General features: G+C 51.2%; 2 protein-coding genes across 2 annotated transcripts; one reads left to right on the forward strand and one right to left on the reverse strand.

Moving 5' to 3' along the window:
- The first annotated feature begins 1031 nt into the window (after positions 1–1031).
- On the forward strand, positions 1032–5407 carry LOC149308524 (uncharacterized). The gene is made up of 7 exons (XM_089537118.1): positions 1032–1095; positions 1824–1931; positions 2328–2501; positions 2891–3071; positions 3621–3714; positions 3874–3965; positions 5101–5407. The coding sequence occupies exons 1-7, from the start codon at positions 1032–1034 to the stop codon at positions 5405–5407; spliced, it is 1020 nt and encodes a 339-aa protein (XP_089393244.1).
- A 447-nt stretch (positions 5408–5854) lies between these two features.
- On the reverse strand, positions 5855–13008 carry MTFP1 (mitochondrial fission process 1). Its single transcript, XM_089535892.1, has 4 exons — positions 12931–13008; positions 11930–12066; positions 11539–11753; positions 5855–6186 (listed from the first exon to the last, which is right to left on the reverse strand). Exons 1-4 carry the CDS (start codon positions 12986–12988, stop codon positions 6111–6113), a joined length of 486 nt encoding a protein of 161 aa, XP_089392018.1. The 5' UTR covers positions 12989–13008; the 3' UTR covers positions 5855–6110.
- Positions 13009–13359: the final 351 nt, after the last annotated feature.

Consider the following 13359-nt stretch of genomic DNA (forward strand, 5'->3'; position numbering starts at 1 on the left):
TCCAGGAGCTGAAGTCCAAAACACCTGGAGGACCAGAGTTTGGACATCGCTGCTTTGAACATTTAGATTTATGGTGCAATTGCTCATTGGTGCATCAATGGGACAGCACTTTCGTGACTATAGCTTTAAAGGGGGGCCACATGGGGAAAGGAGCCCCTACAAAGCACAGGGTCGCATCCACAAACTGGGATTTATGATTGGACTGGATCAGGGCCCTTTTGAGGGTCTGTGATTGAGAGTTCCTGCATGGCAGAATGGGGTCGGACAGGATCAGGGCCCTTTTGGGGGTCTGTGATTGAGAGTTCCTGCACGGCAGAATGGGGTCGGACTGGATCAGGGCCCTGTTGGGGGCCTGTGATTGAGAGTTCCTGCACGGCAGAATGGGGTCAGACTGGTTCAGGGCCCTTATGGGGGTCTGTGATTGAGAGTTCCTGCATGGCAGAATGGGGTCGGACAGGATCAGGGCCCTTTTGGGGGTCTGTGATTAAGAGTTCCTGCATGGCAGAATGGGGTCAGACTGGATCAAGGCCCTTATGGGGGTCTGTGATTGAGAGTTCCTGCACGGCAGAAAGGGGTCGGACTGGATCAGGGCCCTTATGGGGGTCAGTGATTGAGAGTTCCTGCACGGCAGAATGGGGTCGGACTGCATCAGGGCCCTTTTGGGGGTCTGTGATTGAGAGTTCCTGCACGGCAGAATGGGGTCGGACTGGTTCAGGGCCCTTATGGGGGTCTGTGATTAAGAGTTCCTGCATGGCAGAATGGGGTCAGACTGGATCAAGGCCCTTATGGGGGTCTGTGATTGAGAGTTCCTGCACGGCAGAAAGGGGTCGGACTGGATCAGGGCCCTGTTGGGGGCCTGTGATTGAGAGTTCCTGCACGGCAGAGTGGGGTCAGACTTGATCAGGGCCCTTATGGGGGTCTGCGATTGAGAGTTCCTGCACGGCAGAATGGGGTTGGACTGGATCAGGGCCCTTTTGGGGGTGTCTCTTCCAACTCTATGATTCTATGGCTCTCTGGACTCTGGCCTCAGCATGCATCAGATTGGTGCTTTAATGCTCCATTCGCTTCAGATGTCTCCGGCTTTGGTGGCCACAGGTGGGTCCAACTCAAGTGGATTTTCTAACGGGAAGGCTACTTAAAGAGGTCGGAGGGCTGGTCAGCTTTGGTCATTTTCTCCCCTCATCAGTGCATGGGATGGCTTTCTGGAGGAAAGAAGTGGTTGCCCTTTGGTGGTGCCTGGTATCTGTCGAGGTCCTGGGTAAGTCCAAGGGGAGCTTTGAGGGAAATCATATAATCATAGAGTTGGAAGAGACCCCAAGGGCCATCCATTCTTCTGCCATGCAGGAACTCTCAATCAAAGCATCCCCATTGACAGATGGCCATCCAGCCTCTGCTTAAAAACCCCCAAGGAAGGAGACTCCACTATCCTCCAAGGAAGCAGTTTGTTCCACTGTCAAATAGCCCTTACTGTCAGGAACTTCTTCCTAATGTTAAAGTGGAGTCTCTTTTCCTGTAGTTTGAGTCCATTGTTCTGGGTCCTATTCTCTGGAGCAGCAGAAAACAAGCTCTCCCCATCTCCATACATTAATCTCTGGAGCAGCAGAAAACAAACTTGCTCCCTCCTCAATATGAGATCCCTTCAAGTATTTAAACAGGGCTATCATATCCCCTCTTAACCTTCTCTTCTCCATGCTATGGCATTCTGCGCATGACGATTTGTTTGGGCATTTAATGTTTAGCCAGGATCGCTTTGCACGAAGGTTGGGAGTGAGCAGAAAACCCAGTTGTAAGGTTTATGTTTTGCTGCGTTCTTTGTGCTTCAGTTGCCCAGGTTTTGGCCCAAGGCAATGGCGGCATCTTGCTGACCTGTGACGCCAACGCTTTAGATGCCGCGACCGAGGAGACGGGATGGTTCAAAAAATTATTTCACGGTGAGAGATCTTGCTCAGTTTTTGGGGAAAGAAATCCAGTGAGTAAGGGTTTAGGTTGTAGCTACCTAGTCCATGAGGCAGAGAGGGACGTCTTCTCCCAGGTGGAAGGTTTTAGGTCAAAGCGGAAGAGTCTGGAAGAAGTATCCCATAAGTAACAATGGCCACAATGACACGGACTGTGGTTCAGATTACTATGTGGAGCATGTTCAGGAACTTCAGGTGGTCCAAACAGTTGCAGCCAGATTAAGGGCTACGGAGAACATGCAACTCCCTTGTTGCAATTCAAAATGGCTGCTGGGAGTTGCAGTGTCCCTGCGTTGGGAGGGTTACTGTAATACAAGCTGTAGTTTGTATTTTGTAAATGTAGTCTCCGTCTCTCTCTGTCCCGCTGCCCAGCCACCAATGGTCTGGTGTGGAGCGATGCGCTCAATGCCACCCAGCCTCCACCGATTAGTGCCCCATTGGTCCTGAGCCCCCAAACCACCCAAGCCCAGGCTCATGCCCACTTCGCCCAAGACGATCAAGGCAAAGTGGTGGTGAAGATGAATTTCTCTCTCCGGGTCCGCAATAGTGAGTCTTTTATCCAGCCCCTCAGGACTAGTGCCAAAGGTGGCATCTCCTTTGGGCAAAGGTTCTCCAATGGGGAGGCAAGAGTGGCCATCGCTTCTGACTAACGGCAACCCTAAGGCTTCTCTTGGCCAGTTTTGTTTAGAAGGGGGTTTGCCTTTGCCTTCCTCTGAGGCTGAGAGAGTGGGGCTTGCCCAACGTCACCCTTTTCGTGGCTGAGCAGGGATTTGGACCCTGGTCTCCGGAGTCCCACTCCAACACTCAAACCATGCCTCTACGCTGGTTCTGACAAGCGAATTCCTATTCGGTCCGTATATCCCCCTGAATTGCTATGAGGTGTGCTCTGTGCAAAGTCTTGAAGATACAGCACATGTCACCTTCTCCCGCCATAGAGGACCTCGCCATCGCTGCTGGATCTGGCATTTATGTTGAAGGCACCACCGTCCGGATCGAGGCAAGAGTCCAGGCAGATGTCAACCTGTTCCCCAAACTGTTCGTCGATGAATGCTACGGGACCGATGCACGACACCAAAGCCGGTCCAGGCGGGCCTATGTCATTGTGGATAACCACGGGTGAGTCTGGCGCTTCTCCATGAACAGCGGGAGACAGACCCGATGGCCCTTGGGGTCTCTTCCAACTCTATGGTTCTACGCTGGGCACCATCTAACTCTCTAGGATTCTCTGTATTCCTGCATGGCAGAATGGGGTCAGACTGGAGGGCCCTTGGGGTCTCTTCTGACTCTATGGTTCTATGTTGGGTACCTTCTAACTCTCTGCCAGTCTTTGGTTCTGCCTCCTACATAACCCTGGAGGGAGACTCATCTTCCAGTTATCTCTCTTGGGAGATGTAGTGTAGGGACCCCCTTTAGTTAGCCGTGGAGATGTGGAGTATTGACCCTGGGATGCTTTGGGGAGGGTTTACTATCTCTAATTCCAATGGAAATGCAATGGGAACTGATGCCTAGTAAGTGGTCACGTGATGCTAGCCCTGGGTCTCTTGGTCTCTCTGTGGCTTTCGGGGGCATTGCATGGGAAGGATCAATTCATTCTTGAATTGGGAAAGATCAATTCAATCCATCCTTTTCTGGCTTCGATGAACTCGGCAAATACCTGTACACCAGCAACTCGGATGCAACCTGGTTCCGTAAAGAGGACGAGGCGATCGTGCTCACACTCCGCCTCTCTGCCTTTTTGTCGGATGGGGAATCAGAGGCGGTAAGTGTTCCCAGTTGCAACTGGAAGATGGTCTCCAAGGAAAGGAGGCTTGACCGCACCCTCTAATGATTTGATAAAAGCAGGCTTAAACCAACCAAGTAAATCCTTCCTTCCGAGATCCGATTTCACAGCAAAAAATGTGTCTTTTCCTTCCTCCAGATCTATATCTACTGCCTCCTTATGGCCTGGAGCCAGAAATTCCCTACAAGCCCTGGCAAGAAAACTTGCTACTTTGACCGCATCTCCTCCAGGTAAGCTGGCAACCTTTGCATCAATACAGTCGGTCCTCCATAGCTGTGGGTTTTGCAACTGCAGAACCCACCATTCACAGCTTGGAAAATTCACCATTCTCTATAAAGGGATGTCATTCTATATCTAATACGACCTGAGCATCCATGGATTTGGGTACCAATGAGGGGTCCGAGAACCAAACCTCCATTCGTTGGGTCACCATAAGTCAAAGTTGACCAAAGCTGACTATGCTGGCTGGGGATGTTGGAAACTGTAGTCCAGTCAAGGTTGCGAAGGGGCTTCTCTTCCAGGTGGAAAAACCTCGACGAACACTCCAAGGCTTGGGTCTGTGGCTGCTGCGACAACCATTGCCCTCCGGAGCCCCATCCACTTGGAAGCATTAAAGGTACCATTGAGTTTTGTTCCCTTCGAAGAGGAAAAGTGTTTGCAGATTCAGAGGCCAAGAATTGCTCAGTATCCCCAGCATAGAGCCAGCATTGGACCACAACTCGAGGGACTGGGGTTCGAGTCCCCGCTTGGCCATAGGAAGCCGTTGGGTGACCTTTGGGGCAAGTCACAGTCTCTCATCTTCAGAGGATGGCAATGGCAAATGCCTTCTGAAGAAACATGCCACAAATGCCTAGCAGTGTTCTCTCTCCAGGAATAGTTTCTAGGTCCTTCAGCGCAACTCTGTGGTCAAAGTCCGACAGACACTGACCATAGAGCTGCGCCGGAGCAGCTACAAAGGCCTAGTAGAGTGTCCTCTCTAAGAAAGTCTGTCAACTCTATGGTCAAGTATAAGTAGAGTGTCCTCTCTAAGAAAGAACTGTCAACTCTAGGTCTTTCAGTGCCACCTTTAGTTTACCATAGAGTTTCACTGGAGGAGCTACAAAAGCCGAGTAGAGTGTCCTCTCTAGGAATCTCTAGGTCTCTCAGTGCCACTTTTAGTTAAAGTTGACCATAGAGTTGACAGGTTTTCCTCTCCTGCAGCGTTTTCGGGCGAAGGAAGGCTGCGTAGGGAAGTAGTTGGACCTCTCTTAGTGCGGAAAGAAGCCATCCTGTGGTTTGAAGGTGGGTTCCCCAAAAATTGCAAGCTGGATTCACAGAGCCCAAGTCCTGGGTCAAGTAATCCCTTTAACCTCCCCTTTGAAGCAGGAGGCCTTTTGTGTCTAACCGCTTTGCATTTCCAGGCCGATGTCGCACCATGAAGATGCTGCTGCTGGTGAGCGTGGCCTTCTTGGGCAGCTGCATCTTGGCCGCCCTCTTCTTCGGCTTCCTCCTGGCCCTGGGGTTGGCGCTTTTCCGCTATTCCCACGCTGGCGAATGGCGCCGGAAGGAGCGGCCTTTCCACGTGGAGCTGCAGACGGTGGTGGAGGCGCTGGCCATTGCAGAGGAGATCGAGAAGGAATCCACCTTGGATTACTGCAAGCTCAAGAGCGACACTTCGGAGAAAGAGGACTGAGCAAGAACAAGTGGGAATAAATACCGCTTTTCCTTAGCTTGGGTCTGGGTCATCTTTACCCAGATATTGTTACTGCTTTTTAACTTTGCAGGGATGGCGGTTGATTTTGTGGGGGGATAGGGCAGGTATTGTGCCAGAGGAGGAGAGGAGCTGAAAACGGCTCGACGATCCCAGAACATGGCTACCTTGCTTTACCACTCCAGCAAAAAACTTTGTGCTGGGTTAAAGAATGTGTGATAAGAGAATCGAAATGAAGGAACACACAACGCTGGTCTAGACCTCGCAACCCAAAAGCATAAAGTAGCATGGGCTGCCAAAAAACTAGAAGATGTTTCACATGGAAACATGGAAACATCCATTGCAAAGGCAGGTTTGCGCTTCTGGTGGGATTTGCATGGCTGCCACAAAGGGCTGTTTTAATTCATTGCAATCAGCTTAAACATCAAGGGCGGTTAATGTTTAATTTATTGCAACTTAAAGCGTCTCCCCATCCACACTTGCACCCAGACAACCCAATTTCAAGACATAACATACAACATAATTCAAGACAGATCCGTGGCTCCTGCTAGTTGGATTCCAACGAATTTAAAACCCTGGATATCCAGGGAGAGGTAGAGGCCAAGGGAGCAGAGGCAACCCAAGGGCGGCCATGTGCTCCATCATCATCATCATCATCATCATCATCATCATCATCATTATCATCTCAGAAGGAAGTAGGGGGTTTCTCCTCCGCCTTGTAGAGTTTCCGAAGGCTGGAGTCCATCAAGAAATCCACCGACCTGTTAGATAGAAGAGAAGGTAGAATCACCAAAGGGACACTCTGTAATAAGCACCCGATCCCAGGATCAAGAGGTACAACTTTGGACCAGGATGCTCTATCGCAGTGTATGGTATGCAACTTTATATATATATTAGCTATGTAGCAGAAGGGTTAAGAAACCCTTTAAGTGGGTTGTACTGGATCACTTTGAGTCTGTTAGTACTGATGAAGTGGACAGGATTCTTCGAAGCGTTAAGAAGACGACATGCTCTCTTGATCCCTGCCCCTCATGGTTGGCAGCCCAGGGGGGAAATGCGGTGTCTACTTTGTTACACCGCATTGTTAACACATCTCTAGGTGAGGGCCAGTTTCCATCGAAACTGAAAGTAGCAGTGGTTAAACCCCTGCTCAAAAAGCTCTCCCTAGACCCCCTGATTCATAATAACTATCGGCCCATCTCTCTGCTTCCTTTTCTGGGGAAGGTGATCGAGAGAGCAGTCGCTTTCCAGCTTCAATCGATCCTGGATGACACCGATTTTCTAGACCCATTTCAAACCAGCTTCCGGGCAGGCTATGGAGTTGAGACTGCCATGGTCGCCTTAGTTGATGACCTCCGTCTGAGCATGGACAGGGGAAGCGTGTCCCTGTTGGTGCTCCTGGACATCTCAGCGGCTTTCGATACCATTGACCATGGTATCCTTCTGGAACGCCTGAGGGAGTTGGGTATCGGGGGCACTGCTTTGCAGTGGTTCCGGTCCTACCTCTCGGGTAGATTCCAGATGGTGGAGCTGGGAGACTGTCGCTCCGATAAGAGGGCCCTTACATCTGGTGTCCCTCAGGGAACGATTTTGTCCCCTATGCTATTTAACATCTACATGAAACCGCTGGGTGAGATCATCCGGAGACATGGGGCGCGGTGTTATCAGTACGCTGATGACACCCAAATAGTCTTCTCTGTGTCTCCGACTGATGCAGTAACTAAGGCTGGTATCTCTCCTCTAGATGCCTGTCTGGCGTCGGTAATGGGCTGGATGAGGGAAAACAAACTCAGTGTGAATCCAGGGAAAACGGAGGTACTGGTGATAGGTTCCCCTGCTCCAGGTGGTGAGATTTGTCATCCGGTCCTGAATGGGGTCACGCTCCCCTTGAAGGACTTGGTGCGCAGTCTGGGAGTGCTCCTTGATTCGTCGCTCCAGCTAACATCTCAGGTGGATGCGACGGTCAGGAGTGCTTGTTATCAGCTTCGGCTGATACGCCAGCTGCGTCCCTACCTGGGCCGGGGGGACCTTGAAACTGTTGTACATGCTTTGGTAACCTCTCGATTGGACTTCTGCAATGCGCTCTACATGGGGCAACCCTTGTACCACACTCGGAAGCTACAATTGGTTCAAAACATGGCAGCCAGATTGGTCGCTGGCAGATCCAGGGCAGACCATATAACACCTATCTTAAAAGATCTTCACTGGCTGCCCATTCGCTTCCGAGCCCAATACAAGGTGTTGGTGTTGACCTATAAAGCCCTAAATGGCTTGGGTCCAGGGTACTTGGAGGACCGCCTCTCCCCATATAGTCCGCCTCGCACACTCAGAACATCTGGGGCCAACCTATTGGAGGTCCCTAAGTCTCGTTTTGTAATGACCTCACAGAGGGCCTTTACTATCTTTGCCCCCACTTTGTGGAACAAGCTCCCTGTACAGCTTTGTTCCTCTGCATCGTTACTTTCTTTTAAAAAAGATTTAAAAACACACTTATTTCGGCTGGCATTCCCACTTCAGTAATCCTGTTATCTTTTGCCCCAACTACCTTAAAGTTGTTGTCTTATCTTTGCCCTGATATTTTGATTGTTTGCTTCCCGTCCCTACTCCTCTGATGATGTTTTAATTTTTATATGTAATATTTTAACTTGTATTTTATTGTCTTCTTACCTGTAAGCCGCCTTGATCACATTGTGGAAAGGCGGGGTAGAAATAAAGATTATTATTATTATTATTATTTAATAATACAAACTCAGTCCAATAAATTAGGATAGAGCTGCAATAAGACAAAGAGACCACCAGGTGGTGCCCAAGATCACCATAAAATAAAGAGACCACCAGACGACACCAGTGTCCAAGGATGCAATGACATAAGAAGAGCAACAGATGGTGCTAGAGTCAAGGCCTGCTATGACAAAAAAGGCCAGCAGATGGTGCTAGGATCCAGGGCTGCTATGACATAAAAAGGCCAGCAGATGGTGGTACTGTCTAAGGCTGCTATGACATAAAAAGGCCAGCAGACGGTGCTAGGGACAAGGCCTGCTATGACACAAAGAGGCCACCAGAGGATGCTAGTGTCTAGACATGCTATGACAGAAAGAGACCACAGGATGGTGCTATCTTCAATCTCTCTCTCTCTACAGGCTCCTTCCTGTCGGACTTCAAACATGCTCTCATTTCCACAATTCTGAAAAAACCTTCTCTTGACCCCTCCTTTTTTTCTAGCTATCGTCCGATTTCTCTTCTTCCCTTTCTTTCTAAGGATTTGGAACGGGTTGTTTATTCGCGCTGTCTTGAGTTTCTTGAAACCAACTCCATCCTTGATCCCTTTCAGTCTGGTTTCCGCCCAAGGCATTCTACAGAGACAGCTCTCACTAAGATTTCGAATGACCTTTTACAGGCCAAGGCTAATGGCCTTTACTCTGTTCTCATCCTTCTTGATTTGTCTGCAGCCTTTGACACCGTTGATCACTGTCTTCTAGTTGACATACTCTCTGACCTTGGGTTCTCAGACTCTGTTCTCGACTGGTTTAGATCTTACTTGTCTGGCAGATCTTTTGCAGTAGTTGCAGGGGGTCAGACTTCTTCTCCTGTTCCCTTATCTGTTGGAGTTCCCCAGGGCTCTGTTCTGGGTCCCCTTCTGTTTTCTCTCTACACACTGTCCTTAGGAAAACTCATCAGCTCTTTTGGTTTTTCCTACCATCTCTATGCCAATGACACCCAGCTGTATCTTTCTGCCCCTGACCTTTCTCCAAGGCTTGAACAGCAAGTTTTGTCTTGTCTCACAGTTGTCTCGCAGTGGATGCGCTATCGGCATTTGAAGCTCAACCTGTCCAAGACAGAGCTTTTTGTCTTTCCTCCTAAGCCCACCCTTCAACACTCCTTTTCTGTCTCTGTGGACAACATTTCTATTCAACCAGTCCAGCAAGCCCACAGTCTTGGTTTTATCTTTGACTCTTCTCTGTCGTGTATCCCTCAGATCCAGACCACAGCCAAGGCTTGTAGATTCTTTTTGTACAATATTGCCAAAATCCGACCTTATCTCTCCGCCTCTACTGCCAAGATCCTGGTCCATGCCCTAGTGGTCTCACAACTTGATTATTGTAATGTCCTCCTGGCTGGGCTTCCTCTTTCTCACCTCCGTCCTTTAATCTCTGTCCAGCATTCAGCTGCACGCATTATCACTTCCACCCACCGCGCTGACCACATCTCTCCTTTGTTGGCATCCCTTCACTGGCTCCCCCTCCCTTTCCGCATTCAGTACAAGCTCCTGCTGTCGACATTTAAAGCCCTCCACGGACTGGCCCCTCCTTAGTTATCAGACCTTATTTCTCCTCACCTTCCCACTAGGACCCTCCGTTCTGGTAGTCAAGGGTTCCTGTCTCAGCCCAGGATTTCCTCTGCCCCTTCCCGGATTCACCCCTTTTCACTTGCTGCCCCTCACTCCTGGAACCTTCTTCCTCCACAAGCAAGAGCCATCACTTCTTTAACCACCTTCAAAACGGAGTTGAAAACCATCCTGTTCCAAGAAGCCTTTCCAGGCATTGCATGATTGTCGCTTGATGTTCTTTTGTTGCCTGTTTATCGAACCATTTCCTGTATTGCTATGTACTGTATATGTATTATCCTACTTGAGAGTATGTATTTTCCCTGGATGAAGATTAACCATCCATTATGAAGCCAAGCCCTCCCTCCAGTCCATCTGCCTTGGTCCAGGCCTTGGAGGTAGAGAGGAACTGCTGGACCTCTTACCCTTCCCCACCAGCACTCCCTTCTCCTTTTATGTCATGTCTTTTTAGATTGTAAGCCCGAGGGCAGGGATCCGTCTAACTAAAAAGATTGCATGTACAACGCTGTGTAAATTTACAGCGCTTCATAAATAAAGGTTAATAATAATAATAATAATAATAATGTGTCTAGGGCTGCAGTGACAGAAAGAGACCACAAGATGGTGATAGAGACCATGGCTGCAGTGACAGAAAGAGACCACAGGATGGTGCTAGTGTCAAAGCCTGCTATGATAGAAAGAGACGACAGGATGGTGCTAGTGTCTAGTGCTGCTATGCCACAAAAAGGCCACCAGATGGTGCTAGAGTCAAGCCTGCTATAACTCAGAAGGGCCTCCAGGTGGCACTAGAGAGGAGGCCTGCTATGACACTCAAAGGCCTCCAGGTGGCACTAGAGACAAGGCCTGCTGTGGCAGACAAAGGCCTCCAGATGGCACTAGAGACAAGGCCTGTAGTGACACTCAAAGGCCTGCAGGTGGCACTAGAGAAGAGACCTGCTGTGACACTCAAAGGCCTCCAGGTGGCACTAGAGAGAAGGCCTGCTATGACACTCAAAGGCCTGCAGGTGGTGATAGAGACAAAACCTGCTGTGACACTCAAAGGCCTCCAGGTGGCACTACAGAGGAGGCCAGCTATGACACAAAAAGAACACCAGATGGTGCCATTGGATAAGAAATGCCACTTTTCTGCTATGACACAAAAAGGCCACTAGAAAGTAGCATTGGATAAGAAATGTCACTTTATGTTTGAAAGGCAGCTGATTTTCCTTCCTGCTGCCTTGGCTTGTTGCTTTGTCCTGCTAACCTTGAGCTGGACATCGGATGGCAGGTTCAATCCAAGGGCTGCAATGGCTCATAAAAGGCTTCAGAGACCTTAAAATGCCTGCCTTTGGGACTAAGTGAGCCAAGGCGAACATGGCCTTTGCATTTGGAGGAGGCTGCTGGTCTCCAAAATGCCCAGCAAGGGGTGCCCATGCCATGGAAAACAATCTTGCATGGCAGAACACCAGAGGTAATCAATACCCGATGACCTTGCAGCACTCAATGGCACAGAACACGGTGGCATGATGCCCGTTCCACAAGGCTGGGGTTATTTATAGATGGCTCTCTGGGGTTATTTATAGATGGACTAGATTCTCTGTCTGGGAATGTCATTTAGGCCCGTCTTTTATCAAAGGGAGGCACAGGCTGCATCAGCACGGCAGGAAGGACCCAGTTTGGCACCTGTTTAACTGGCATTCTGGGCATTGTGGTTGGGTTGTGGAGCCGTGGTGGTGTGGTTTTTGATGCATTGGGGGGAAAGGGGTCTGGGTGCGAGAAGATGGCCTACCTGTCAATGGGTTTGATGATGAAGGGGATGGCCGAGAGCCCGAGGGCCGTCATGGCCCACTTCCGGGCCGCCAGGGGCCAGTGGGTCATGCGGCCCAAGAGGTAGAGGGAGGCGGCGCAGATGCAGTTGATGGTGTAGCCGGGGATGGCAACAGAGGCCAGGGCCTGCCAGACGAAGGTGTCCGCCACCATGGCCCGCCTGGCCCGGCCCTCTTCCTGGGAAAAAGGAGAGAGAAACAGGGCCTTAGATACCCAACTCAGGGCCCAGGAGTCCCAACTAGGCACCCAGGATGCCAAGGCCTGGCATTCGAGGGCTCCTCGGCCGTTGCGCAACTTTCGCCTTCGCTAGAGATCATGTTTGAAAGCATGACTCCATGAAAATGGAGACTCACCTCAGCGGCAGCAGCAGCCTTTTTGCCCTTATCGACGGTGTCGGCGGTTACATCAGCAGTGGCGACGCCGTAGCTGGCCCAGACCACGGAGACGGGCACCACGGCCCGGAAGGACTCCCCGACTTCGTTGGCGTATCCTTGAAGAGATGGGGAAGCTCAAGGGGGACGCAACGTGCCTTGGACCACCTTACGCTCAGGAACCATCTTCCCATGTCCCCCCAGCCCGACCCCCCTTCTTCTGCCATGCAGGAACTCTCTGTCAAAGCATCCCCATTGACAGGTGGCCATCCATCCTCTGCTTTACGACTGGCACTGGAACATATTTAGCTGCGTGGCGATGGCAGGTAACCCAGCCTCCCAGGTGCCCTTCCGGACAGTGGCTCCCAAAGGGCACCTTGCAGCTCAGTCCGGAAGGGCCCTCGAATCTTAGGAGGAGGAGGAATAGGTCCATTGGCGGCTGGCAACATTCAGAGAGTGATACAGTGAATCAACCCAGAGGAAAGAGAGGGACATTGTTGCCTTACTATGGGAAGGATACAAGCGCAGTGGCAAAGTTAAGCTTGTTGCAAAGCCGGAGCAAGGCAGGGACTCGGCAGGTCTCCCAAGGGCAGTCGGGGGGCTTTGATGGAGAGTTCCTGCATGGCAGAAGAAGGGGGTGGGACTGGATCAGGCCCTTCTTGGGGTCTCTTCCAACTCTATGGTTTTATGGTTCTTCTCTGGGTTGTTTCTGCAGTGCCATGGGGGCAAAGGGGCCCAGGCTTAGGGTCGTGCCATCCTCACTGCAGAAACCATCCACTTGAGCTTCACGTGGCTTCATGCTATGGAATTCTGGGAAGGGAGGTTTGCCAAACACTTCTCCTTCTCTGTCAGAGGGATCTAGGACCCTCCCCCCCAGAGGACCCATCGCAGGATCCCCTAGCCTCCCTGCTTCCATGGGGGTTCAGCCAACCAGGGAAGGCCCCCGGGAGGCCGCCTTGCAGCAGCCAGGCCCCCTGACTCACCCAGGTAGCGGAGCCAGCTCTCCCGGAAGGGGTCCCTCTCCTCCCCGGAGGAGCCCATGGCTGGCAGCCCGGCTCGGGGGAGGGGCCTCGAGGAGGAGGCCACGCCCATTCTCCGCCCCCTTGCCCTGCTTCCCCGCCCTTCTCCTGCCCTGAGGAGGGAACCCTGGGAGTTGTAGTCCCTGGGGGTCTTGGAGGGCGGTCTGCTGCAGCAGGAGAAGGAGGAGGAGGGCCAGGCCAGGCCTTCCCTGGGCCGGAGGTGGGTCTCCTTTCTTGGCTTACCCTTGGAACCCTATACCTTTGGTGCAGCTAGAGAGCTCCTTCCAGATAGGGCCCCCTCCCCAAAGGCCTGCCCTTGGCTGCTGCTGGCTGGCCCTCTGCCAGTAGGCATGCTTTGAGAGAGAGTTCCTGCATGGCAGAAAAAGGGGGTAG

Source organism: Sceloporus occidentalis, unplaced genomic scaffold (assembly GCF_023333645.1).
Source record: "Sceloporus occidentalis isolate IW3139 unplaced genomic scaffold, rSceOcc1.0.p SCAF_8, whole genome shotgun sequence".
In the NCBI taxonomy this organism is placed as follows: Eukaryota; Metazoa; Chordata; class Lepidosauria; order Squamata; family Phrynosomatidae; genus Sceloporus; species Sceloporus occidentalis.

Bases quoted from the DNA above. Each gene is read 5' to 3' on its own strand.
- LOC149308524 (XM_089537118.1), top strand. From the start codon at position 1,032: ATGCATCAGATTGGTGCTTTAATGCTCCATTCGCTTCAGATGTCTCCG. The intron at 1,932-2,327 runs GTGAGAGATCTT...CCCGCTGCCCAG, and splicing joins GTTCAAAAAATTATTTCACG to CCACCAATGGTCTGGTGTGG. The intron at 2,502-2,890 runs GTGAGTCTTTTA...CTCCCGCCATAG, and splicing joins CTCTCTCCGGGTCCGCAATA to AGGACCTCGCCATCGCTGCT.
- MTFP1 (XM_089535892.1), bottom strand. From the start codon at position 12,988: ATGGGCTCCTCCGGGGAGGAGAGGGACCCCTTCCGGGAGAGCTGGCTC. The intron at 11,754-11,929 runs GTGAGTCTCCAT...CCTTTTTCCCAG, and splicing joins AGGCTGCTGCTGCCGCTGAG to GAAGAGGGCCGGGCCAGGCG. The intron at 6,187-11,538 runs GTAGGCCATCTT...TCTATCTAACAG, and splicing joins ATCATCAAACCCATTGACAG to GTCGGTGGATTTCTTGATGG.